This window comes from Canis lupus, chromosome 2 (genome assembly GCF_048164855.1).
Source record: "Canis lupus baileyi chromosome 2, mCanLup2.hap1, whole genome shotgun sequence".
In the NCBI taxonomy this organism is placed as follows: Eukaryota; Metazoa; Chordata; class Mammalia; order Carnivora; family Canidae; genus Canis; species Canis lupus.
In genome coordinates this window covers 26,669,666-26,697,152 of record NC_132839.1, presented here as the reverse complement: position 1 = coordinate 26,697,152, position 27,487 = coordinate 26,669,666, and the positions used below count along the sequence as shown (strand labels likewise).

The 27,487-nt window shown below is 41.1% G+C and overlaps 1 protein-coding gene and 2 long non-coding RNA genes across 11 annotated transcripts in view; 2 read left to right on the top strand and 1 right to left on the bottom strand.

Moving 5' to 3' along the window:
- Positions 1-19,174, bottom strand: part of SSBP2 (single stranded DNA binding protein 2) — a 302,263-nt gene extending 283,089 nt beyond the window's left edge. For 3 of the 8 annotated variants that reach the window (XM_072793403.1, XM_072793436.1, XM_072793443.1), the window contains exon 1: positions 713-870. In XM_072793403.1, the coding sequence (XP_072649504.1) occupies positions 713-774 (62 nt within the window). In that variant the 5' untranslated portion in view covers positions 775-870. Of the gene's footprint in view, positions 1-712; positions 886-17,320; positions 17,385-18,542; positions 18,625-19,021 lie in introns of those variants that run through there. The other 5 variants (XM_072793451.1, XM_072793481.1, XM_072793462.1 and 2 more) reach the window with 4 other exon arrangements.
- LOC140614312 (uncharacterized) overlaps positions 1-27,487 on the top strand; it is an 87,162-nt gene that overhangs the window by 964 nt on the left and 58,711 nt on the right. Inside the window, exon 2 of one of the 2 annotated variants that reach the window (XR_012015211.1) lies at positions 2,767-2,839. This is a non-coding gene — a long non-coding RNA (uncharacterized lncRNA). Of the gene's footprint in view, positions 1-2,766; positions 2,844-27,487 lie in introns of both variants that reach the window. The other variant, XR_012015212.1, reaches the window with a different exon arrangement.
- LOC140614315 (uncharacterized) lies at positions 25,105-26,150 on the top strand. Its single transcript, XR_012015214.1, has 2 exons — positions 25,105-25,320; positions 25,604-26,150. It is a non-coding gene; the product is annotated as an uncharacterized lncRNA (long non-coding RNA).

Here is a 27,487-nt window from a genome sequence, read left to right as displayed (position 1 = left end):
CGGCGCCGCCGGCGCCCACCAGCCCGCCCCGCGGGGCACCGGGCACCGCGGCCGCCCGCACCCCTCCGCGCGCCGACAGCCCGACGCCCGCACGCGCGTCTCCGCGCCCCGCGGGGCCCCGCTCGGCCGCTCCGCGCCCCGCTTCCGCCCGCCGCGCGCCCGGCACCGCCGCCCTCGCCTCGCCTCGCCTCGCCTCGCCTCGCCTCGCCTCGCCTCGCCTCGCCTCGCCCGCGATCCCGACCGCGAAGCCCGGCGCCGCGCCGCTCCCGCCGCTCCCGCCGCCCGCCGCGCCCGCCCTCCGGACGCCCCCGCCCCCGCCGCGAGCCCCGCTCCGCGCAGCTGCGCCCTCCCGCCCTCCCCGCCGCCCTGGGCAGCGCGCCGGGTCCCCGCAGCCCCGGACCCCGGCTCTAAAGTTACTTTGCGCGGAGGCGAGCCCGCGGGTTATCCCCCCGTCACCCAAACAAGTTTCCCTCCGCCGCAGCAGCGCCGCCCCCGCCCGCCCGCCCGCAGCCCCCCGCGGGCACCTCCCGGGAGGCAGCCGCTCCCCGCCCCGCGCGCCCCCAGCCTCGCGCACCCCTCCCCCTGCCGGCGCACCCCCGGCTCTCCCCGGGCCGAGAGCGTCTGGGTCTGCGTGTCTCCGAGAGTGTGCGAGTGCGTGCGTGTGTGTGCGCGCGTGTGCGGGCGGAGGTGGGTGAGAAGCGGAGACACTTACTTCTCCCGGGCCTGGCTGTCGGACGGGACGGCGCTGCTGTTACTCTTGCCTTTGCCGTACATGCTTGTGCCGAGAGCAGCTCCCACTGTCACGCACCTGTCAACCCATCACAGCCTCCCCGGGAACAGCCCCGTCCCCATGGCGACCCACGCAGCCACCCCCACCATTGGCCGCCCCACGCCGGAGCTCCGCCCCCTTCGCCCGGGCAACGCGCGAGACTGACAGCCCTCCCCTCCCTCCGGCCCGCCGGGCGCGCGGCGGCGGCTCCAGCCTGAGCGGCAGGCTCCTCCCTCCCTCCCTCCCGGGCGCCCTCCCTCCTTCCCGCTCCCTTCTCCTCCCTCCTCCCGCTCCCTTTCCCCCCTCCCCCTCCGAACCCCGGCGCAAGGGGGGAATTAGAAACTGCTCTAGAAGGATTTTAAACAACTGGCTGTTCCCTCCGCCGCCGCGCCTCCCCCCGCGCCGCCCGCGCTCGGCTCCTCACTGGAGAGAAGGCGCCGGGAGGAGGGGAAAGTGCGGCCTGGAGTCGCCGGGAGGAGCCGGCGGAGCTGGAGCCGCGGCGGCCCCAGACTTCGGGGCGCCCGGCGGCTGGGCGGGCAGACCTGCGGCCCCAGCCTTCGGGGGAGCCCCCGCCCGCCCCCGGCCCCGCGCCCCTGCTGCCTGCGACCCGCGCCCCTACCCTGGGGTGACCTCTGCCGCCCGCAGCCCTGCTCCCTGGGGTGTCGCCCACCCCCCGCCCCCGCCCTGCTCCCAGGGGCCCGGCTGGCGAGGGACGGTCGCGCGGGTCCCTCGACCTCGTGCGGGAGCCTCCGGGGCGCCTCGCCTTTCCTCCCGGGGAGGGCCTGGGCCCCGGCGCCGCGGGGGTGGCGTCGCCTCGCCCCGGGGGCCGCGCCCTGCCTCCCCGGGGAACACCCGGCCTCGGGCCTGCCTCGCCTCCCCCGGGGTGCGCCTCCTCCCCGGACGGCGGGCCCCGCAGCCCCGACCCCCGGCGCCCGCGCAGCAGCTCCCCGGCCGGGCCGGGCCGGGCGCCGCAGGACAGGGCTCCAGGCATCCCCACCTGCTCTGCTTTTCCAGCCTTGCTCGGGCGATGCCCACTTTTGCCAACCTTCGAAGTAGAAAGGGCCACTAAAGGCCTTTAAAGACACCCCTGCCCTCGTCCATCGGAGTAGGCCCCAGCCCTCCTCCAAGGTGGGCAAAGTTGTGCCACAGCAGACAGGCTTGCCTAGGAATATTTCAGGATCAAAGCCCCTAATCCCATTTCAATAGATGTGCAGAAAGTTTTCGAGAGACACAATCTGGCTCCCGATAGAACTCCATCCTTTATCTTGTGGAGATCCTTGGATGCAAAATCAGACAGAGTGCAAATGGGGTTAGAAAGAAGACATGGGCATCAAATAGGGAATGACAGAGGAAGAGGGGTTGCAGGTGGGGGTCAGACTGAGGAGACATCAGGAACAGATGAATAGACATGGAACGGCTATGGGAGGGAGGGAAAACAGGATGTAGATTGGGAGAGCTACCTTTCTATTTCTCACATAGAGGTTTACGCTTTTAGTAGTAGCACCCTAAAAATGCACATGGAGCTATAGGGATAAATGGAATGGAAAGAAATGGGTTTATATGGCCAGCCACAGCAAATGACAGGAATGAAACAACAACAGAAGGTTAAGGAAGGGCAGTTAGTAAGAAAGAGACTGAGAAAAGGGGTTGGTAACCAAACATAAATCAAAACCTGGGGGGAAATGAAAAAGGGACTGCTATTCTAGTGTTAGAGAATTTTTTTAGTTGGAAAAAGTAAAAAGATAGGAAAGAATAAAAGATGTAAGATTAAATGAAGAAAACAATATGATAGCAAAAGAAGATGGCAAAAACAATAGAGGACTGACATTATGGTAGAAAGACTCAAGCAAAATAAAAGTGTCCTTATTAAAAGGACAAAAATCCATCCCATGGAAGTGAGGATGAAGAAAATGAAAAAAAAAAAATCACATAGGCTTAAGCTGATTAGTTTCCATGAGAAGTCATTTGTCATTTCTATTTCAAAATCCCTCTTTCAGTTTACAGTGAACCACAGTGATTTGGTGGTGGAGACATGGCATTCATGGACTCAGAAAGAAGTAGTGATGCTGAGTGAGTAAGTCTTTTGATGAACTTCTGCTCAAAATGTTCAGATAGGGATAAGGCTACCACTGTTTATAGACTCTACCTTCAGAGTTACCATATGTCATTTGTTGTTCAGTTATCAATCTCCATTGGCTTTAACCCAGAAAATTATCAGCATCTCAAGGATCATGACCCATAGAATACTCCCTAAAAGTGACGCTTACAGAATGTTGTCAAGGACAGAGCTATGGCAGCTGCTAATCCATGCTCCTGCCCACACTTGGACTAAGGTAAGTTTTCCATTAAAGGCCAAGAGTAGGCTTTGTACTGTTATCTAAATAACAAATTAGTTCTCATCCTTGCACTGGTATTGAGGTTCTCTATTGTTCTTAGTCATGGCACATTAGAATTACCCTAGAAGGATTTATTTTTAGTTGGCTTTTGTTTAAAATACAAGATCTGGGACCCCCCACCCCAAACCAACTCACTAAGAAATTTTGTGGATGGACCCAGGCATCTGTTATTTTTTGTAAGCTCCGGGCGATTCTTTTGTGTAACTAGGGCTGCTTAACTCTGCTCTTCAGTATCTACTTATAGACAGACAATGGGCACCATCAGATCTCAGAACAAGATTCTTAGGTTGTGGTTTACATAGCAGATGACCCTCCCCATGTAAGGCATTAAGGCATCTTTACAGTGGACTTTACTTTCTATCCAGTGAGCCAATAAATTTGTTAATAGGATGAAAAAGTACGACCACATGTGTTCTTATAGTACAGGACCACAAGTAGCTATGGTTTAATGTACTGTTTCCTAAGGAGAAAGGAAAACAAAGAGAAAACGAGAGAGGCTATTTCCTGTCTACTGCTGCAATTTATTCATTTGATTAGTTTTTACTCAGATTTATTACATGGAAGAGTCCTTTGAGTAATGGCATATTTTCTGGTATTTAAAAAATAAATAATAGATCTGCCCAGTAGGGTATGGAATTCAGAACAATTTGGTCTTAGTGTCTAGAAAGAATAAAATGCTGAAAGATCTTAGTTCTGAACTTGCCAAGTTAATGTCACTTAACTTCACAAGACTGTTATTATCCAACAAATATACCAAGTGAAAACATGACTATTCTATACATGGTAACCTTAAAGCTTCAGTGGTAGTCAAATCAATTATCACTAAAACATCTCAGCAGCTATCTGAACCATCTCTGTTTTATTTTCCTCCTAATGTTTACACATGTAAGTAAAATGCTTCTTTGCCCTTGTTCAAATTATTTTGAGTACAAAGAGTGTTCTTTGCATCAGCAACTGTATCTCATGGGGCCAATATTGTAATTAATGAGATTTGAAACACATATTCACAGCCAAATTTGAGATCCCAGATACAGAATTGAAGATCCATTGTTTTGTTTGTTTTCATTTTTTAAGAAAGGGGAAGATAGGAGATTTAAATCTTCTTGTAAAGAACCATAATATATTTTTTAGAAGTTACAGTTTTGTTTTTTAACCTCACACATAAGGCTGATTAATTTTGGGGGGCTGGATTTAGGGTAGGGGAATACTGGCTAGCTGAGCCACCAAAATGAAACATTTGCATTTGAGGTTGATTTTTTCTTTTTACCTTATTCATTCAGATACAGAACACCACAGTTAATCATTAGGTCTTTCTTCTCCTACCCTTGTTTTGTTTGTGTACATATGTACAATCTTCTCTTTTTGGAACCTGCATCTTATTCTTAGAAGAAGTCTTTATCAATTTAAAACAGGCAGTGTGTTATACCACCCTGCTAAAGCTCTAGATTGACTATACATTTCTTTGGTCTTAATTTTTTCTGTAAAACGTTAAGTTTAATAACGTCCTTATTCTTATAGTGCATGGAACTTCAGAGAAGATTTTCCTTTGCTATATAGAACAAAGAAACTACCTCTTTATGTGTAAATGGAAACTAATGATGATTTAATTATTTGCATCACATAGAATACTTAGCATGTTAACGTTAAAAAGAAAAATGTTTAGGGGCACCTAGCTGGCTCAGTCAGTAGAGCATGAGACTCTCGATCCCCAGGTTGTGAGTTCTAGCCCCACATTGGGTGTAGAGATTCTTTGAAAATAAAATCTTTAAAAAAAGAGAGAGAGAGAGAGAGAGAGAGAGAAAACATTTAAAGTAGAAAATATTTATTTAGAAAAATTAAAATAAACTATTTAAACATTAAAATTCATAAAAGTAATTTTTTTGTTTTGGGGTAATTTTTCCAAAGGACAAAATTTTTCTATTACTTGTTTGTTTCATAAACTAATTAGTTTATTAAAAAAATGTTACATTCATACCACTTTTCATTTCAAATCATTTAACAGATACCCATCTATTAATACTTAATATATCCCTATTAATTGGATTTTCCTAACCAGCTTTTTAAATTGGGTAAACTGAGTCATAGAACGATTTATTAGCATGATTTGATCCATAAAGAAAACAGAAATAGTTCCAGGATGAGAACTCTGTGTTCCTGGCTGACAGTCCTGTTCTCAGACCACGAAGCCGCACCTCTTTCTCTCAAAAGTGACTATTCCACAGAGGAATGTGAGCAAGCTCTGAGATGTTTGTCACTCAAACTACCATATGAAACTTCACTCCCAGGCAGAAGAGACTAGCATGCTTAGGTTCACAAACTGCTTACATGCCATGTACCAAAATAATTCAATGAACAGAGTCATTACAACAGTAACACTATGCGATGTGGTCTCTTATACCAGAATAATAAATGAAATGGGGCCTCAAATTAACAGTATTTGACACTGTTATTGGTTTAACATCAGTTAGTCTGAAGCAATGACTGTTTTCTTAACCTATTGCCCTAGATTTTTAAAATCCTAACTTAGCTATTCATAAACATTTACCAATGGGTTAGGAGAGACAGTGTACAGAACTACTGGTTCTAAACAGTTCCATCTCTCTAGAGTGCCTAGTCTTTTTTAGCACCATCAAGATTTGAAATTCAGTAACTTGGAAAAAATAGAATAATCCTGTTACAAAAAATTGTACATAAGCTGAAGATGATGAAAAGTGAAAAAAGTAGGGCTACCATGTATTGCAATTTCACACACTTTAGCACATTTTGCAAAACAAATTCCAAGTGTTGCAGTATTCACTGGCTGGATTTTTGTCATTAAATGTTGAAAGTTATGTAATAGGAAGTGTGCCAAAGAGTGTTCTTCATTCAAAAGTATTACTATATTTTTTTAGTGCATTCCTAAATCTTCACAATGGTTTTCCACCTACTAAGGTTATGCCAATATGATGTCTTTGCACTCTTGGATTTGACAAAAGACTCAGTCTCAAGAAAGAGGCTTGCAACATTCATGCAGTGTCATTTCCTTCTGTTGAAAATAGAAACATGGGGGTGGGGGGGGACTACTACATTTGTTTTTCATAATTTTCCAAAATAATTGGGTCCTCTCAATGAAGTATGGCAAAAAAAAAAGGAAGGTGACAAATTATTGCCACTATTACATTTTGTTTATCTTGAAATAGTTTTGAGTAATAAGGAGTTAGGATACATTTTTAACTTCTTTAGCTGTTTTAAAAACATAATTTAAGACAAGTGCTGACTATGGCCTTTGCCAGTATTAAGGTATATGATAGATATAGTCTTAACTAAGGTCATGTATACTTGCCAAAGATATAGAACATACTTCAAATATTTTATTTGGGAATACCCAAAAAGTCTTTGAAACCAATGGCTCCATCCTATATATTGCAATACCTAAAGGTTTATAAGTATTCTGTGTGGTAGTTGCTACCTGCTAGCAGTATTGTCATTAGGTTATACATGTTCAGGGACACCTGGGTGGCTCAGTAATTGAACGTCTGCCTTTGGCTCCAGTCATGATTCCTGGGGTCTCAGGATCGAGTCCCACACGGGGCTCTCTGTGGCGAGCCTGCTTCTCCCTCTGCCTGTGTCTCTGCCTATCTCTCTGTGTCTCTCATGAATAAAAAAAATATTTTTTTTAAAAAAGATGATATATGTACAAACCAGATTCCTTGTCAGACAAATAATTTTATAGTCTCGTTATCATCAGCTTTCCAAACTTCTCAGGTCTTTTTCCTTGAACCTAAATTCTTGAGGCAGAGGATAGAAGGATTCCCTTCCCCATGTTGCTGAGCTATTGACTACTACATGGCAGATCTCCGTTAGCGTCACCCAGCTTCTAAGACCCAAGTTGTCTATGGTACTGGGGACCAATGTTAAGAAAGTTAAGAAAGGGGATACCTGGGTGGCTCAGCGGTTAAGCGTCTGCGTTTAGCTCAGGGTGTGATCCTAGGGTCCTGGGATCAAGTTCTGAGATGTAGTCCTACATCGGGCTCCCTGCATGGAGCCTGCTTCTCCCTCTGCCTCTGTCTCTGCCTCTCTCTCTGTGTCTCTCATGAATAAATAAAATCTTTAAAAAAAAAAAGGAAAGAAAATTAAGAATACATTTTTGTGTTGTGGTCTGCTACTACCACTCTATGCTTACCTTCTACTCTACCTCCCTCTAAAACTCATGAGATTTTTAGTTCTTTGAGGAAAACCTTAACCACTGTCTGTAGTCCTGTGGACACTACTTAGGGCTAAAGTTATTGTTCTGGGTTGAGGGGAGTTTTGGCCAAGGATACTGACCCATGGAATAATGTTCTTTGGTGCAGTATTTGAGGCTGAGGTGCCCAGAAATTTTAGAGGCTTCATCAATACTATATCCATTTACTTTGGCTCTTCTGTCTGGTTCATGTTCTAGGAGGGAGGTAGAAAAAGAGCTCACTCTGGTAATGAAAGTAAGTAGTCTGCAGAGAAGGATGGTCAAGGAAGAATCCATTTCTGGGCACTTTCTCTTAGGCCTCTGGAACAGTTAACCCTATACCCCAACTTTCCTGCACTGCTTCCTTTGTTCTTGCCCTTGACTTGTCTGTCCTTCTAGGAGGTACCAGCTCTGTTCTATAGTCTGGTTGTTTTCTTTGTTTTAAAGGAGCATTTGTCGTTTGACACAAGGAGACATATGTCACATCCATGTCTCAGGAACTTCCTAAAGACCGAGAGAGCTCACTAAAGGGCTGTGGTAGGAGGTGAAGGAGCAGGGGAAGCGAAGGGCGACAGGACTATACCTCCTCAGCTTCTACCCCATTCCGGGTGCTCCATAGGGCTTTACTACATAAACTCCCACTGTTCCATTCCTTCTTTTAAGGTGTTCTTCCTCTCTCTTCCTTCTTCCCATTCTTTTCCCCTAACCAACCCCTAACAAAAGACAAAAGTGAGAGAAATAGGGAAGTTTTATGGAAACATATTAGATTGAAATATATGAAACTACTATGTTTGTAAGTCAAAAATGTTTGTTCAGCAATGTTACATGGTTCACTTACGTAACATTTCAGTTCTTGCAAACCACACCACAGAATTCTTAGGTATTAACAACACTAATATTTATCAAGCCTTACAATGCGGTAGGCACTATGTAAAGTGTTTTACATAGAGTACCTCACTCAGCAATCTTTATAATCCTTTTTGGTGGGTATCATTATTCACAAATTTTGCTGGTTCACACAACTAGTGAATGAGGGGACTGTAATTCACACTCATGTAGCTTATCTCTTCAGTCCCTCTCCAAATCCCTTACAGAGATCCTTCCAACTACTCTTGCCCCATAATATTTGCTCTTTCATGTAGTATGATTCTAAATGTACACACTTTGTGAATTCAGGTTAGATTAAATACAGGCAAGATCACTCAAGCAGGGTTTAAGGGATCTTGCTTCAGCATGGTAAGCAGCAGTGAATTCTGTTCTTATACCTAAACCTCCTGATTAGGCAATATCAGAAACACCAAGTCACACCCTGTTTTATTTCAGACTTTGGCTTTATCAAATACATCATTTCCTCCCATTTTGGCTATTATTAAGTGAATACCTTGGCTCACTATAGGATATTAAAAGAAGTGATTTGGTATGAGTCTGTTTCTCTTGTTATTTAAGATACATGTTCTCCATATTCCTACTTAATTGTTCAGTTCATGTCATCTTTCCAAACTTCACCTTGTTCATTATTTCCCAGATCTATGTGGCTTTGAGATCTGTGATAGATAAAACCTGAAAACCAAGATACTGTTTTAATTTACGTTCTGCTTGGGAAAAGGAAGACTTGGATCACTGGATCACTATAAATATGGCCCATACCTCTAGAAATGGTAAAAAACAAAACAAAACAAAACTGGTCTAAATAAGCCGATTGCAAAATTCCTTTAGGCGTTGCTTTTTGTTGTTGTTTTGGGTTTTGTTTTTTAGGGGTTTTTTTCTATGTGGTTTTCCTTTCCTGGTGGATTATTGTAGTGCACTGTTACCTTTCCTTCTTCTCTTGTTTTTTTGGCTTCACTTCCTCCTTCTATTGTTGTAGCTGTCTTTTTCCTCTCATCACTTTTCCTGTTGCCTTTCCAATTGGGTGGGGCCCCATCCAATTCACTCAGTTGTCTGGCTCTAGAGTATCTTTAATCTCAGGGGAAAATAATCTTGTGCCGAATAATTAGGATCCCTGGGGCTTCAGAAGAAATCCCAGAGACTAAATATCCCTAAAATTTTCCTTTATTGATTTTATGTTAGAATGAAATCCAAGGATGCTTAATTGGAAGAAGAAAAAAAATCATCCTTTTGGCCTCCTAATCCCAGACCATTTTGAACTCTGACAGCACCAACATCCATCAAATCAAACAATGAAATCAACTTTGGTTACTTAGCATAATAGAAATAAACTTGTAATATTCTATTAGTGAAGGATCAATGTCTCCTGTCTTGAAAATAAACATCAGAGCTTGGCCTCAACATTTATGTAGCAGCAGGAGACCATTATTTTGTGGCAACATTCGATTACATTGACATCAAGACAGATTTATTAAATTAATAAATAGTACATGATTTTCAGCCTTTCATTTCCAACCATCACCACCACCCACTCTGCAAGGTGATCATCTAAAACCCTTCATCCATATTTTTGACTACTTATTATCTATGACCTTTTATTTCCTTTTTGTTGTCATTTTATACTCAAATTAAGTTTTTTAGTATCCATTTTTAGATGGAGATTTTTAATTGGTTATTAAGAGGAAAGTTGATAATGAGGATAATCACATTGTTAATTGTTAAAAATATTTTAATGATGTAATATTGGAAAAGGAAGTATTTCAGATATTCTTTTTGGAGTTCTGAATGTGACTAATGGCAAAAACCTACCATTCCTGCTTTGTCTTCCTCTAACTCAACCTCAGGGCCTTTGCCCTGGCTGTTTCCTCTGTCTGGAATGTTCATCCTTCTCTTTGCATGGCTGTTGTTTTTTGGTTTTTTTTTCTCACACCTAAGTCTGCTGGAATGTCATTTCCACAGAAAGGTTCTCTCTAAGGGTCCTTTCTAAGTGTTTGCTCCCCCATCCTTAATCACTCTCCATCCTATTGTTCTGGCTTATTTTCTTTGCCATCACATGTCACTATCTGAAAATATTTATGATTTGAATTACTCTGTTGGCTTGGATAGTCCTGGGGCTAGTGGTCTTGTACTACTTTTCATACAAGATCTCTATGTCCTCAGACCTAGAGCACTACCAGATCCCAATGGCACTCAGTAAATAAATATTCGTTGACTAACTAGATGGATGAATGAATGAATGGATAATTCTTTTTTTTTTTTTTAAGATTTTACTTATTTATTCATGAGGGACAGAGAGAAAGAGAGGCAGAGCAAGAAGCAGGCTCCCCACAAGGAGTCTGATGTGGGACTCCATCCTGGACCCCGGGATCACACCCTGAGCAGAAGGCAGACGCTCAACTGCTGAGCCACCCAGGCGTCCCAAATGAATGGATAATTCTAATAAAACAGCCATATGTGAGTGACCTCAGGTCTTACCTCTCTTAAATATTTGCAACATACAATCTGTCTAGCTCTCTACCCTTCCCTTACCCTACCCCTTATATTCTTAGAAACAATAGTGATTGGACAAAGCATCAGCACACCTTCAGATTTTAGGCTTCTGCTCTTACTCCAGTTTATTGTTCCAGCATCTAAACCAATTTAGCAGAATTTTGGTGAGCAGGACATGAGAAAGAGAAGTATTTTCTCCTTTTGTATCACCACTTACTTACTTGGGAGTTCCAAGTGGCTTAGTGTTGCTGACAATAAGGAAACAAGTAGCACCCAGTCAGCAGATTAGTTTTCAGTAATAAGCTTTCATTATGTCACTCTCCTACTCTAAAACCTCAATGCCTCCTCACTGCTTATAGGATAACTTTCTCTCCCCTCAGTTTTTTATGCAATCTAATCCATTAGTACCTACATGTTGTAGTCATTTATGCATGTCTGTTTTTCCTACCACAGTATATACTCCTTGAAAATAGCCTTTTCATTCACGGATGCTTGCAAAATACCTACAGGTTTCAGCCTTATATGAATGTATTGCTGAAGAAGACATTTCTCTGCTTTCAAGCCTTACAATTCCTACCTCAGTTTGTACCTTGCCTTTGGGAAGTGATTACTAATGTTTCTGGAATTAAATTTTAGTTCCAATAGCTGAAGTCTGACAACCTAGATTCCCTGCTCCATCATTAGCTGTGATCTTAGCTGAGTCACTTACCTTCTTTGTGCCTTAGTTTTATCAACTGTACACTGAGATGTTACTAGTATATATATGTTAGAGTTATTATGAGAATTGAATGAGAAAATGCATGTACTGGGTCTAGCAAAGAGCTTGGCATTATCATAAGTGCCTAGTGAATGTTTATAAATGTTTTCTTCCTCGGAGCTGGTATATACCCTATGTGGTCTGTTACCTCTCAAATATACCTGGCACATATGTCAACACCATATGACTTTATACATGCAGTTCCCCTTGCCTGCATGACTTTCCATACTCCTCTCCAACTCCTGACTCCTTTGAATTCTCTCCTCTGTTAATTTATATCACTCTGCCTTTTACTAGAACTTAACTTTTTCTGGGTCTGTCTTCCCAGTGAGATATAACTGCAAGGAAAATACTGTGATTCTTTAGCAGAGCCCAAGATGGTCCTATATTAATAGAATGTATCTGCTGTTTGTTATCTGAATTTAGTAACTAGGGAATGTAATGCCAAATTCAACAGCCTCTGTTTTGGTGGCAGTTGGTCACTGTGATGACATCTTTTTGGATTTCATGGACTTGAAGGTGAAAACAAGAGTTTTGATGTCATTTAGTCACATCTGCAAAACGGGAGTTTCCACAATGTTCCTTAATTCCAGCAAAGAAATTCTTATCTTCCACTGTTAATACAATATTAAGTACTTTTCCTCATTGAACCAGCAGTGCAATGGAGAAAAAAAATTAAGTCATCCTCCTCCTCATAACAAGCCTGCATATACTTCAAGACAGTCATCAAGTAATCCTCTTCTCCCAAATGAACAATAAAAATATTTATTTGCATAGCTAATATCACAGACAGTCTAGGCAAATAGACAAAGTCTCTCTCCTGTGAATACTATTAGCTTATAGTTCATGGTTTAGGCAACTGCTCTAGAGTGAAATAAACTCTTCAGAGACTTCTACTGGTCAATCAACACTTAAAATGTTTTTCTAAGCTACTCCTGGTAATTGGAATCTTTTAAGCATTTTTTGAAAGTAGAATGGTAATACTTACAACAGCAACAATATAGTTATCCACTCAACAGACATTCATTGAGCACCCACAGTATGTAGTATTAAGCAACACAATATTTTGCTAAGGAATGGAGAGGATGCAAAAATCCATTAGAAGCAATAGCTACCACAAAAGAAAGGTACAAAACTTTTCTAAGGACTTATCATGAGCTGGGCACTGTGCTAAGTGCTGAGGATTTACAGATAAAGTTTCTTTCTCTGAGGAGCTCATAATCTAAAGAGGAGTATAACAGTCTTATATTTCATTATGGTATTGTAAGTGATATGAAAGATGTTAGTGGCAATGGTACTCTGGAGATATGGAGGACTGCTTCTCCCTAGAGCTTGCTTGACATTTGCATGGAGTCTGGACTATAGAATAAAGTTTAGCTTGAGGCACCTGGGTGGCTCAGTTGATTGAGTGCCAGACTCTTGATTTCAGCTCAGGTTGTGATCACAGGGTTGTGAGACTGAGCCCTGTGTGGGGCTCCATGCTCAGGATGGAATCGCTGGTCTCTCCCCCTCTGCCCCTCCCCTTTGTGCGCCTGTGGATGGTCTCTCAAATAAATAAAAATCTTAAGAAAAAAAAAAAAGAATAAAGCTTAGCTAAGTTTTTAAAAGCTAATTTTTTAAAAAAGTGAGGAAGGGCATTTCGCCAAAGGGAGCTGCAGGTGCAAAGGCAGAGAGGGAAGAGCATGCACATTTCAGAGGCTACAAGGAACTTGGCTGAAGTAGAAAGATTGGAGATAGTTGTGGAGACAAAGCTGGAGAGTAAGCAAAGATTGATTCACGAGGAGTTTTGTATGAGTACTATGAAAAGACTGGGTTTTAAATCCTTGAGTAGCCTTGGGAAGCCACTGGAGAATTTTAAGCAGAGGAATTACCTGATCAGATTTGCAATCTAGAAAAATCACTCTGACAGTTTTGTGAAGGAGAGATGAAAGAATAGATGGAGGCAGAGAGGTGGAGGGGTTAGGATGGAAGTGGGAATTCGATGAAGGACCGATGCAGGCTGGATGCAGTAAGGGATGGAGAAGAGAGAATCATATACGATCTGGAGATGGAGAAAAATAAAAATGGATGAGGTGTCCATCTCTAAGATTGGGCAAAGATGATCTATTTGACCAACTTCTTAGAAAATTTAAATATCCATAGATTTCACTCAGAAAGAGTTTACTCCTTATTTTTTTGCATGTACAAGTCCTTGAACTATAAATTACTTAATAAGGTAGAACCAATTTTATTTTTCAGTGGGAATACATCTTTTCTATAATAATGGAAGTCGTTGGGGAAATCAGCTTCAGGTTTTTGGTTTTTACTCTTTTCAGGGTTTTTTTTTTTTTTAGCTCTTATTTTTTTTTAAAGATTTTATTTATTTATTTGACAGAGAAAGAGAGCACAAGCAGGCAGAGCAGCAGGCAGAGGGAGAGGGAGAAGCAGACTCCCTGCTAAGCAGAGAGCCCTATGCAGGGCTCAATTCCAGAATGCTAGGATCATGACCCCAGCCAAAGGCAGACACCTAACCAACTGAGCTACCCAGGTGCCCCTTGCTTCAGGTTTTTCATAAAAAGCTTCCTAGAATTCTTCCCAATAAGCAACAAACAAAATTTGCCAAACAAGAATAAAACAAAAATTAAAACCACAACCAAACAAAAGAAAAATTATTTTTAAAAAAGATACATAGATAGATTCAGGATAAGGAAGGTTTCAAAATTCTGCCTTAGATCATTTAGACCTTGACTAGAAAAGCCCCCAGATCCTATAGAACTTACCTGCTGTTGAAGACCAGTTCTCTGAAAGGAGAGTCTGAGATGAGTGTGAAATATAATATTTACTAGGCATCAACTCTGTGAAAGGAAAGGGGAAGTAGTAGGATTGTACAAAGAAGGGAGCCAGCCCTAATGCAGGCATGACAAAGCCTCAGTCAATCTAGTGGAGGTCTCTAGAGCAAATATTATCCATCAGGGTGTCCTGTGTCCTACCAAATGGCCTGGCTTTTATACCCCAGTCTCACTCATCTCGGAGCTGCCTCAGGGAGGACATGATCTCTGGAGAGGTGGCTCTTAGCAGCTGAAGCATTCCTGAAGATGCTGACATATTCCATGTCTGGGTAGCTTGTCCTTTGAAAGGAGAGCTCTGTGCATCCCACACCTGCACATCAGCGTTTGAATGGAGCTCAAAGACAGACCAGGCCATCTTCCTGGCCTTGGCAGAACTAAATCTACGTCACTCTAGCCACATCTTTTATGTCTCCTACCCTTAGAAGTGCTATTTTCAGAACTGTAGAAATTCTGAAATGGTGTTGAGGAAAGAATTGAAAACTGAGTTTAAAATTATTTACCAATAATAAAATACCAGTGGGAACTAAAAGGAAAAAAACAGAAAAAAATAATATTGATGGGAGGATCTTGTTCTCCAACCTTTCTTCATACATAGTGGAAATCATAGAATTAATAAAATGTATGAAGCAATTACATAGCTTCCTGGAATCTAGAACATTAGTAACTGACATAGAGTGCTCCTGCACTATGAAAGTCAACTGTGGTTTCCTTTCTCCATCCAGCCAGTTACAGCTTTACCTGAGGGACCTTTTATAAAATATTTAAATTCTCTTTGCTTGAGTCACTGATAATTGAACAGTGCTTGTAACAGGAATACTATCATGTAGAAATTATAGCACAAGGTACAAGATGGAAGAGATAATTTTTAAAACCAACAGAATGAGTACAGAACAAAATGGCCCAAACAAAAAGATTTTGGGACTTCAGTCTTTTTCTTTTTTTAAAAAAAATATTTTAATTATTTATTTGAGAGAGAGAGAAAGAACACGAGCAGACGTGAGGTGCAGAAGGAACGGTCAAGCAGAGAGGGAGAGGGACAGGCCAATTCCCTGCTAGATGTGGAGCCCTCACACAGGGTTCAACCCAGGGCTCATTCCCAGAACCCTGAGATTGTGACCTGAGCTGCAGTCAGATGCTTGACTGACTGAGCCACCCAGGCACCTGTAGAATATCAGTCTTTTTCAACATTATGGCAGAGTGAGGGGCAGAAAATAGTGAAGATCTTTCATTGTGATTCCTGTAACTTAGTACTGTGTACTGAGTTCACAAATTCCTCATCCCTCAGAATTTATCTCTATTGTTAAAACTTACTGATTTAGATTCCATAAATTTGTCATGCTGCAGTTATACAGTTGTAGTGTGTCATTCTGGCTGAGAAAATATTTATTTTATAATGATTTTTTTCCCTGAAAAAAGGAGCCTATTAATATTCTCCAAACATAACTTCAAAATTTGGGTCCACCTATTATTTACAGAATGTCAACTGTGGTTATTAGCCAATTACAATGGACAAATAATGACTTATATTTTTTAAACAACATTCTTAACACATTCTTAACAAATATCTTTTTTCTTATATTATGCAGATCATTTAGAAAATAAATAAGAAATAGCCTTTACTTCAAAAAATATATTTTTCACTGATTTGGATGGGTTTTTCTGCTCTTCTTTCACACTAGGAGCTTTACTGTAGTCCCATTGTAACTCTTCTATCCACCCCAACTAATGGGGTTCTACATTCTTCTCTAGATGCCATACTGTATACCAGAGAGTCTCTGTCCTCCTAACCCTAAGTAAAACCACATTAGTACAATAATATAAAGATGTGAGAAAAAAGCAGAGAGAGAGAGGGAGAAGGAAGCTCTGAAATGGGTAAATGATAATATCCAAATCAAATTTAAACCTGAATGTGCCCCCCAAAACATGTAGAGAGTAACTATGCCTCACTAGTTTCCCACAAACACCTTGGTCTTTGAGTTTATTTCTCACTACTTGCCTATGGAAGATAATGCACTTAAAATTTGTCATTCCTAAAAGTTGTCATAACTTTTTTTAAAAATCCAACAAATGAAGTTAAATATTTTGATTTTCAAAATGTGTATGTCTAATTAACAGTTGTGTTAGATGCCTTTCAATTATTTTCTTTTAATTTATTGCAAAGAAGATCTTCGTCTTAGGCACTGCATCCATCCCAATTGCCATGTAAGACCTCATCATCTCAGTGTTCACTGTTCATACGGGACACTGGATGCCAGAACTTCATTCACTGTCCTCCCTCCAAAGCCAGAAGCCTCCACTGCCACTTTTGCCAGAAGATGTATTCTTGTTAAGGCACCTCCTTCCTCTCATTGTTCTCTTTCAAAACTACTTCTCTTACAAGCAAGGTGAATTGCCTGTGCCTAGGTCACAGTTGTGCGTCCCTGCTATAAAAGAAGCTGGGGAAATGCACTAGGGGTTTATATGATGGGGAGGCAGGACTCATTCTATGGGGAATTCCTCAAACATAGAAAAAAATTTTCAAAAGGTGATAAGCAGCCACAAAAGCCAGAGCATGGAAGGCAACCAAACGTAGAACTCAAAATTTGTGCACCAAATTACTGGTAGTGACCGTTAAATTTCCCCAATCATGGAACTGGGGGAAATACTGCTCTTCCCCGGGGAACTGGAGGGGAGTCATTTGAGTACTTCTTGCTGACATCTTTCATTGTGCTCCAGACTGTTCCAGATGGCAGGAAGTCCCTGCTCAGGCCTCTGGCTGGGACTTTCTCCAAGAGCTGACCCTCAACACTGCACAGGGGCCAGCTGCCAGAGCAGCAGGGAAAGACGACTCACCTACACAGGCACAACCCGTTCTCCAAACACCTTGGAAATTTAACTGACACACAGTGGGGAAAAGAACAGGTTTTCAAGCTTTGTTACTATGCATATGCTAATTATTAGGCAGAGGGGAACACGATAATTGAGTTATGAAACTACTAAATAAAAATAGACTACCTGACAGAGAGCTTCTTTACATGACGTTTTTACACAAGAATAAACAATGTGTTCTTTGTAGAGCCTTAAAAAAAAAGAAACAGGGTTAGTTTTATTCTGTAAACTACGGTCTCTTGTAACTAGACGAGTGCTTGTATTTGTTGACATTTTGATTTATAAAAAACCTGAACAAGTTCAATTTCAATAATTCTTTTTGTTCAAGCAATACCAGAGAAGAGGGGAAATACTGATGTTCATTCCCCTCCCCCCCCCCAAAAAAAACCTGGCATATGCAAAAGCTTTAGAATTCTCTTGTTCAGCTCTGGGTCAGATTTCATGAAAAAGTAATTGAAATTCCTTTTGCTCCCCATTCTTCCATGCATGTAGAGAAGCTTGTGTTCCTAATGAGCACCAAGAAGCTTTCTTCCACAGAACTTTATCTTTGAAAGATGAAATAACCTGTTTCCCTCAACTCTTCTCAATCCTGTTTCTGTCTTTCATTTGCTCTCCCTCCTTAACCACAACATGAAATGTGTGCTAATTAATTCACTGTTGAAAAATTCAGTCTAATGCCTAGAACTGGTATCATGTGCTAAGTGACCAAGGTAGAACCCAAAGTAGAGAAGTAAAGATTACTTGGGTTCTAGTGAGCATTTTTTAACACTGGATCACTGTGGATAAAACCAAGGATAATTATACCTGTGAAATGGCATACAGGTATATGTATTCATGTAATCAGATTAATGATGAATTTGTAAAAATTCTCTGAGATCCTTTGTTTAAGAAGAAAGGCAACAAATAAAGATAGTAACGTCTAATAAAACAGGAGAGTTTCATGTGAGCCATGCTTGCTCATAAAATGTTACTTTCTTCACATCAAATGATAAAAGTTAAAAAAAAAAAAAGGAATGTCACAAATAACATTTTTGGCTTTGTCAGTAGACATATATTCTTAGTTTTTGCCGATGCAAATGCCAATAACTTTGGATACAAAGTTGTCTGAAGGGACGCCTGGGTGGCTCAGTGGTTGAGTGCCTTCAGCTCAGGGCATAATCCTGACGTCCCAGGATTGAGTACCACATTGGGCTTCCTGCGTGGAGCCTGCTTGTCTCTCTGCCTATGTCTCCACCTCTCTCTTTCTGCGTCTCTCATGAATAATAAATAAAATCTTTTAAAAAAAAAGTTGCCTGAAAATCTGAGGATGGACTTTGCCCCAACTGTACTGTTCACAAATCAATCAGACCTCACTTGAAACTCAAATGTGATACTTCTGCTTCCCTTCCTTTTTGTGTCTTGGCCACTGCACTTCCTTTCACCAAAGAGACCTAGAATGAGAAAAAAAAAGTGAAATTAAAATCTATGAATTATTTATTACCAGTATTAGGGAGAATAACTTGAAGTGTTTTGGGAAGAAAAAAAAAAAAGGTTTGAAGGTTATTTCTGGTTTTGTATACTTTCCCCAATTGTAAAACCAAGTTACTTAGGCACTAGTATGGTATTTTAGTATATACTTACTAAGAAAAGCCTATTGTTTTCAAAATGTTTTTATGCCATCATATCATTAGATCCTTCTAAAATTCCAGTAAGATATGTTAACAGGTGTTATTTTTATTTACTTTAACACTATCATTTATCACTCCATCTTATAGGTGAAGAGACTGAGGGCAGAGTGTTAAATGTTGTTCATGAATACCAAACCAATAGTGGTAAAGTTGAAACTACCTATCAGCTCTTCTGACCTATGAGCCCAGATGCCTTCTATTTGGTCATCTCCCTCTGTTTTCTGAACAGTCGCACAGCTCGAAGCTGGAAGGCTCTCATGCTGCTGTCCATTTCACAGCCTATCTTCCAAAAATGCAGTTGTAGAACTTAGAATGCATTGTCCTACTAGAACAACAATGCCTGTGTTCCATAAACCCCTGTGTCACTTCGCAAGAACCTATGCCTAACCCACAAGAGTTATGTTCCTTTAAGATGAAATAGGTTTCACAGAACAATATTCTCTTAAGAAAGTTTTAAGGAAAAAGTTCTGAGGCCAGATAAGTTTGGGAAACATAGCATATCATATATCCCACTCAGAGATTCATAATGTACATTTGCATATTAAAGGCTGTAAGAAGTTCTGCAGGAAAGAAAACTGCTGAAAATTGTTCCATTGAGAATTCATCAACCTTCTTTGACTTTGAAACCCTTTCCCTGAGTAACAGCTATTAACACCCAAAACTAGAGTTCCCCAAAACACATTTTGGACATTTCTGCTATAGGAAAATATGTTGAGTTACAATTTGAGATATTAGGAGTATCTCACCTACTCTGAGATTGGGAGTTACCCTGAATGTAAGATAGATACTGATGATCATTCCTGTGATATCAGTCTGGACCTAAAATCAGCCCTGGATATTGGGACATAAAGCAGAGTCAGACATTAAAGGATAAGAAACAGAACAATAAAGGATAGGAATGATGCCTGGGAACACAAAGATGAGATTGAGATGATGGGGCCAGAAACACATGAAAGATGAGAGTGATGAGGGAGCAGATAACTTGGAAATTTATCTTGCCCCCTTTTTCTTCTTCCTCCAATCCAATCCAACTTCCCCTAGACCAAACCAAGGGTAGGAAGCAAGGATGATGCTGAGAGAAAGGGGGTGGACCCAAGCATTAATGGCTGTCTTGGAAGGAAAAAACAAAACAAAACAGAAAAAGGTATACTAAGCTAGAGGATATGTAGTAGAAGCAACTATTTTACTGTAATCATGTTCAGGAAAGCATGAAAGCCAGAGGCTTATAGCCTATGTTCTAGAGCAGTCAGATGAGCATCCAATGTATCATCCATATTGGGACACTTTGGAGTGAAAGGGGCGCTGTTAATAACCATATGAGGACGACAGATGTAAACTGGGGCTGTCCCAGGCACACCAAGATATGTATTCACCTTATATGCTTGTTCCTCTTTGAACTATGTGCCATGACATTCAGAAGAAAAAAAAAGATATAAAAGATATGTATGTATACGTTGATAATGTGAACTATAACGGATTCCACTTTAAGTTGTTTAGATCAAAATAACCTCATGACCCCATTCAGCAAACAGGTGTTGAGCATCTATGATGCGAAAAGCCCTGTGCTCAGCACTGGGGGGGATATAGATAAGCAATACACATCAGTGCTCTCAAGGAGCCTCCAGTCAACATAAGGAATTAAGAGATTCAGATGACCAAGCTGCAAGTAAATTATCACAGATGGTCATAAGAGAACTAAACGTAATGCTGGGGAAGTTCTAAAGAGTGCTGACGTGGGAGGCTTTGGAAATTTGTGATATTTGGAAGGACAGTAGATTATTATCAGGACTGGAGTGCAGGCAAAAGGAGATAGAGCTTTCTGGGTGATAAGACAGTAAAAGTAAAGAGCATGTTGTGGTAGCATGAAGAGCATGGTCCCGTTTGGCAGGAGTGTAGGATTTGGGAAGAGAAATAGTGGCAGATGAAGTGGGGAAAGCAGATTGGGGCAAGCCTATATTGGGACTTAAATGCCAGTATAAATCAAGGGGAAATAATTCAGGAAATAGTCAAGAACTTTGATTGTATAGAAGCGGTCTGGGGCAACCATAAGTAGAACCACAACCACTTACCAATTTGGAAATCTTTGGAAATAATCGGGCCAGTTCTGCACTTTCACAAGGTTGAACCCAGAAAGCTGAAGGACTTAGAAGCATTTAGGTTAAATATAACTATTAAGACTATTATCAAATCCAAATTAGGCAGTCATAATTAGTTTTCTATTGCTGCTATAAAACATTACCACAAATTCAGTGGCCTAAAAAAATAGAATTGTATTATCTGACAGTTCTATAGGTTAGAAGTCCAACAGAAGTCTCAGTTGGCTAAAATAAAGGTGTCATCAGGGCTATAGTCTTCTCTAGAGTCTTCCTGAGAGGAGGGTCCATTCCCTGGTCTTCTCCAGCTTCCAAAGGCTACTAACATTCCTTGGCATATAGCCCCCTTCCTCTGTCTTCAAAAGTAGCAGTGATGGATAGAGTCCTTCTCACATTGCATCACTTGACCTCCTCTGCCTCTTTCTCCAACTTTCAAGGACCCTTGTAATTATATTTGGCCCATCTGACTAATCCAGGAGAATCTCCCTATATGTTAATTAGCACCCACTTTAATTCTCCTTTGCCATGTCAGTGACATATTCACAGGTTCCTAGGATTAGGACACAGAAATCTTGGGGGAGTTATTACTCTGCTTAGCACAGCGATGTAGCAGTTAAGACCTCCCATGATTTTTTTCTTCTCCCCACTCCCCTTGCATAGGGAAGGCCAGGCATTGGAAAATGGCTCCATCCTTGGTTTCTCAAGGCAGCTCTGGTACTCATTGTATGTATAACAGACTTTTACTGAAGATTTGTGGTTCTCAATGGATGATCACATTACAGTGTAGAAAAGCACTTAAATTTGAATTTAAAACTTTGCTTCTCAAGTTTTTGACAGGGAGTTTCTTTTTAGCCACTTTCTCTTCTGGTCTGCCCATGCTCCCCATCCCCAGGGACGTTTTTCCTTCCTTCTCTCTTCTTTAAGTCTTGGGCCTGCCAACATACCTCCCTCCTAATACTCACTAGAAAAGGAAAATTCCTGTTACTTTATTGTTTAAAGCAACTTGGCTTGTTTAGCTCAGCCTTTCCCAACCAGGATATGTTCTCGGCCTTCCCTTTCATTACCAAAAAGATCCATCAGCATCTTTTGTGACAAATTCTGTGTCTGCAGTCCATTTTAGTTTTCTGTTTTTGTTTTTCTTTTATTAGAGAGAGAGGGAGAGAGGGAGGAGTAGAGGGAGAGGGAAAGACAAAGTCTTAAGCAGGCTTCACACCCAATATGGGATCCATCCCAGGGCTTGATCCCACAACCCTGACATCATGACCAGAGCCAAAATCAAGCGTCAGATGCTCAACCAACCCCCATTTTAGTTGTTTTTAATAGTAATTTTTGTCTTCTCCTTTCATGCTATCAGAGAAAGATTTATTATCAATTTTAGAAAGAGCATTCCCTTTCCATTATTGGTGGACTACCTTCTGCAGTACAGGAGGTAATTGGACAGTGCTTTACAAAGAAATGAAACAAAGTTGCACCACGTCACTTGGGGTAGCAAAATCAGCCTGCCTCTAAGAATCAGGAGACCTGGGTACTGATTCTAGTCTCCCAAATGACCTGATGACTTTGAGCAAGTCAGAACCTCTATGAGTCACCATTTTGTCAGGAAAGTTGACTTAAATGTTCTCTGAATTCCAAACTTGGGTAAATACGTCACTGAATTAGTGGAATTTATGTTTGTAGCCAGGGGGCTTATTTGACATAATAAGTAGTTAAAAGCAAACCAGTGTCACAGGAGCTTTGGGGACTCCCAGAAATTTTACTGCTGTGGTATCTGGATTAATCATCTGGGACTACATTGAATTTGGAGACCCTATGCTTTCTCTTTCATTTTTGAAAGGACTGATGAGATCGTGTGCCAGCTACAGTGATGGACTGAAAAGAAAAATATGACAGGAATCAGTGTTTTTTTGAGGAATATTAATTTATCAGTTAGATATGAGATAAAATGAAATAGCAGGCAATAAGCAGCAGGAAAACCAATTAAGAGACTGTTGTGAAAGTTCAGGCATAATAAAAATGTAACAGGATGCTAGATGGGACTTTTCCTGTTGTCTCAGGGTTTCCGCCAAAGCACCACAGCTGAGGACAATAGGCAGTAGGAGTCCACATATTTTAAAGAAAGTTGCTAAACACATCCATGTGTGCCTTGCTAACTGGTTCTTTGCCCATTCTATCATGACCCCATCCTATATGAGAGAAGTTAGTGAATCATTAAAGGGAAGAGTCTGGGAAGTAAAGGAATTTGCAAAAGTTGAAAATGCGATGGTTTTTCTCTCTTCTCAAATCACATGTTCTCTGGAGTTTTGGGAACAGAGAGGCTGATGTCTGACTCTCACCTGGAGGTGGGCAGGGACAGACTGAAGAGCATTGAGAGAGCCTATCCTTCTGGAATTTGACCAGAAATTTGTGGGGTGAATTTCCCACGAGCTAAATATGTAGTATGGAAGGCAACTGAGTTACAGGGCTGCAGGCTGGACCAGAGTTTCACTTTTTTGGGGGGAACAGAACAGTGTTTGACATTCTTGACAGCAGGAAGATCGAGGGGATACAGTTGCAGAAGAACTCACAAAAATAGTCCATGAAAGAAAGGGCCAGCATTGGATAGTTGCTAGGATGAAGGCCATTTGAGAGAGTTCATCAAGAGAGAACCAAGAAAGAAGTACAAGGAGCAGAAGCTATCATCTCCTCTAGCTAGACCCCTCGATCCCCTTAACCTATCTCCTCCATACCTATATTGAAGGAGCCAGAAGCAGGTGACAGAGAAAGTAGAGCAAGAGGGCCAAGAAACAGACTCTGTTTTGCCCCCATCACTGATCTGAGGATTCCCTGGCTAGGCCTGAGCTGGAGAGAGGGGAGAAGCTTTAAACTGGATGGGAAACGGAAGTTTTGATTTAGATTGGACTAGACTTTTTCTATTCTGAAAATGAGACTGTTGTCTAATCTGTATCTGTCTAATCCTAACAGAACAAGAATGTACACAGAATCTGCCTGATGTATCATCCAGGGGCAGGAAAACAGGGTAAGACAAACATGTTTGAAGGCAATGAAATTTTAAAATAATGCTTTTTCCTGTTTGCACCTCAGAGAGGCCAGCTCCTATGATAAATTAGTATGACAGCAATATAAATAATAATGATAATAATGACAATAATAATAACAACCAATTGTTAAATGTTGGCATAGTTTGCCAGACTTATGTTAGGTGCCAAAGTTACATTATTTCATTTAATCTTTACGACAATATCATGAGGTAGGTAGTATTAAATTTAACCCCATTTAACAGATGTTACCTTGGAGTGATTAAGTGATTTTTTTTTTAAGATTTTATTTATTTATTCATGAGAGACACACAGAGAGACGCAGAGACACAGGCAGAGGGAGAAGCAGACTCCCTGCAGGGAGCCCAATGTGGGACTCGATCCTGAGACCTCAGGATCACACCCTGAGCCGAAGGCAGACGCTCAACCACTGAGCCACTCAGGTGTCCCAAGAGTAATTTGTCACAAAATACAGTTAATGAATAGCTGCTTTCAGATCCCACAAACCATTTAAGGTAGAATAGGGTAGCAGTTATAAAAGAGGAAAGAAGCAAAGAATTAATGAATGAAATATCAGTATTTATCATTCTAATCCAGGAGTGGATGAAATAATTGATAAAAAGCAATGATACAATTAATGTATACTGATGTATACTGATAGGACTTCAATTATCATACAACCCACAAATAGCATTTGTTGCTAAATATAAAACCAGTAAATGTGTCTGTTAAATAACTTGCTTTAGGTGGTTTGTTTTAGGGGTTTTTTGTTTGTCTGCTTATTTTTAAAGAAATGTTGCCCTGTCATTTTGAAATTAGTTTCCTGGAATACAACTAATATGTTGATTTGTCATTTATACTATGTCAATGTTTTATTATGTCTAAGATATTTGATGGAAATAATGGAGTACACACACGTTCATTGTTTTAGTGATGATGTAGATATTTAAAACAGATACCTAAATTGAAGAATAACTTCTTCACTGTGAACTCCATGAAGCAGGGGTCTTATCTTACTTATAATGGGGCTCTAACCCCCAAGGTCATGAGATGAGTATCTGGCACATTGTAGATGCTCACGAATCTAGAATCTTTTATTAAGCGCCTACTACGTCCCAGGCAACGAGTGTTACATATTTATGGCAGAGCAAGTCTCCTTATAATATGTGTTCACAGCCCTTGCTACACCCCTCCTGCCATCTAGAAAGAATTCTGGCTTTTGTTCTATAGCTTTTATTATATGCCCTCTGGGGGAATTGGAGTTTGTTGCTAGATTCTACATTTGTGATGTAAAAATGAGAGACTGGAGCCAGAGAAACAGAACTGATAAGGTAAGAGGAAGGAAGAGGGAAAGAATGGATAGCCCTATGAAGGGAGGACTTTGGGGAAAAGAACGGGGGACAGGTTAATTTAGGGAATACTGTGATAGATTACAAATAGCGCCTCCTTTCTTGTGCTCTGAGAAACCCGAGGAAAGGATATGATTTATTTCTAACTGCTTCTAGTGCCTTTTTCTTCCCCAAGATAGGAACATAGGGTCCCAGATTACATATATATTATTTCTAATCCTTAAAACACCCTGCCAATGGAAGCATTATTGTCTTTAATTTCCAGGTGAAGAAAGAGCCTTGAAGCAAATAAGTAATTCTCTCAGGACTCCACAACTAAAGCTAGGATTTGAATCCAGTTCTGGTGGGCCCCAGCCTGCCGTCTTTCCATGATGCCACATGACACTTCCATAACCATCTGTTGAACTGACTGAATCAAAAGGCTTCCCTTGTGAGGGACCTCTATTTATTCTGATATCATACATAAATGGGAAAGGCTTATTTCTGATATTTGATTCAGGAGAGAAAAGCTTAGCTCCTAGCCTGGAAAGCAGACCGGCTTGCTGTACTAAGCTTGCCTGTGGGCTGGATGGTTCATTTTGAAGTCCAATCACTTTGCACCTAGGAAATGGCATTGTTTACCGCAAAGGTTCAGCTAAAACTGTTGCAAAAATTGCTCTGTGGCCATTCACGTTTCTGGAAATCAATTTTCTGACCAGGTAGCTTACCTGATGCAAAGAAGTAAGGAATAAAAAAAAGGTTTCTTCAGACTGCCAACCAAGTTACCCTGGACCTTTCAATGGCTAGGTAGTAAACTAAATTGTATGCACTTATTTTGGTGAATTATCATTTTAAATGGCTTGAGGTAATGTTCTCATCTTCTGTCGCCATAGAAACTGTTATAAAATTTCATATAAATACCTCAGAAACAGGACTGCCTACTCCCATGGAAATAGATAGTAGGTACAATGGACCTCCAAGGAAATAAATGGCTGCTTGATAGAAAATAATACAACCCATTAAAAGAAGCCTCTTTATGATCCAAGTCCTTCCTAATGGATAAGCTAAGTATATGAGTAGGTAGGAAGGAGAAAGGGTCTGAAAGTAGTGTGAGGTGCTTTTAGAATAGTTTGCAAATACCACTTTCCAAAGTTGAATCAACTTTCTGTCTTGTTGAGGGAACATTCCATCGAGGTGTTAACACTAGAGTGTTTTCATCTATATTCAGAGAGTACATGCCACAGAGCCATTATGGACCAGACAGGAGTTGTATAAAAATGATTTGACAAAAAGAAATAGCCAGTCTGCTATGCCAAAATCCAGAGTGCTTGTCTTCAAGGTGAATCATATTCCATTCCAAAATGTCAAGTAGATTTAGTCATTTTAATCTTTTTATTAGATTAAAACTTGGTACCTATATTATAAAAGCAAAAGGAAATGACTGGAATATAGGCTCCACCACTGATAAATTGTATTATCTTGGGCAAGTTGCTTGGCCACTCTCAACCTCAGTTTCTCCATTTGTAAACTGAAGGTGGTACTTATTTTTATGGCACAATTAAAATAACCCATGAAAAACACTAGAGTGATGTCAGAAATTGTTACTTATCAAAAGAAATAATAAATGTAATAACTATGTTCAGGTTATCAACATATATTATTAATTTTTACATTCTCTCTTTCCCTTGAACCGATAGATAATATGTGATCTTGAATAATTAAAAAGATGTGCTAAGGGATAAGAAAACAAGATCTTAAGGCAGAGTTGATGCAATTTCTGACAGTTCTGGTATTGGTGAATCTGAAAGTTTCCAAGTGCCATGGACGTCTTTTTTGCAGTATTTCCTCCTGATGCTTGAAAAGAAAGTCTGTTTTCATAAGACCTTGGGTCTGATTTCCAGTGGGAAAAAGGCTGAGGAAATTTGGCTTCATTTCCAAGTATCTTTGCACTTTTCCCAATTGCATAGAACCTCCAAGCTTCCCCAGATTACCTCGTTTCAATGACATCGAATCTTTCAAAGGGAATGTAATAATTCCGCAGAGAACTTAGCATTTCTGACAGCCTACCTCCCACTGTCCTCAGTGCTTCATAAATTATGCTGCCTCTGAATGTGAGCTGGGCAGCACCATTTTCCTGGTCCCCTCGTGATTCATGGTTTCTCTTAACTAT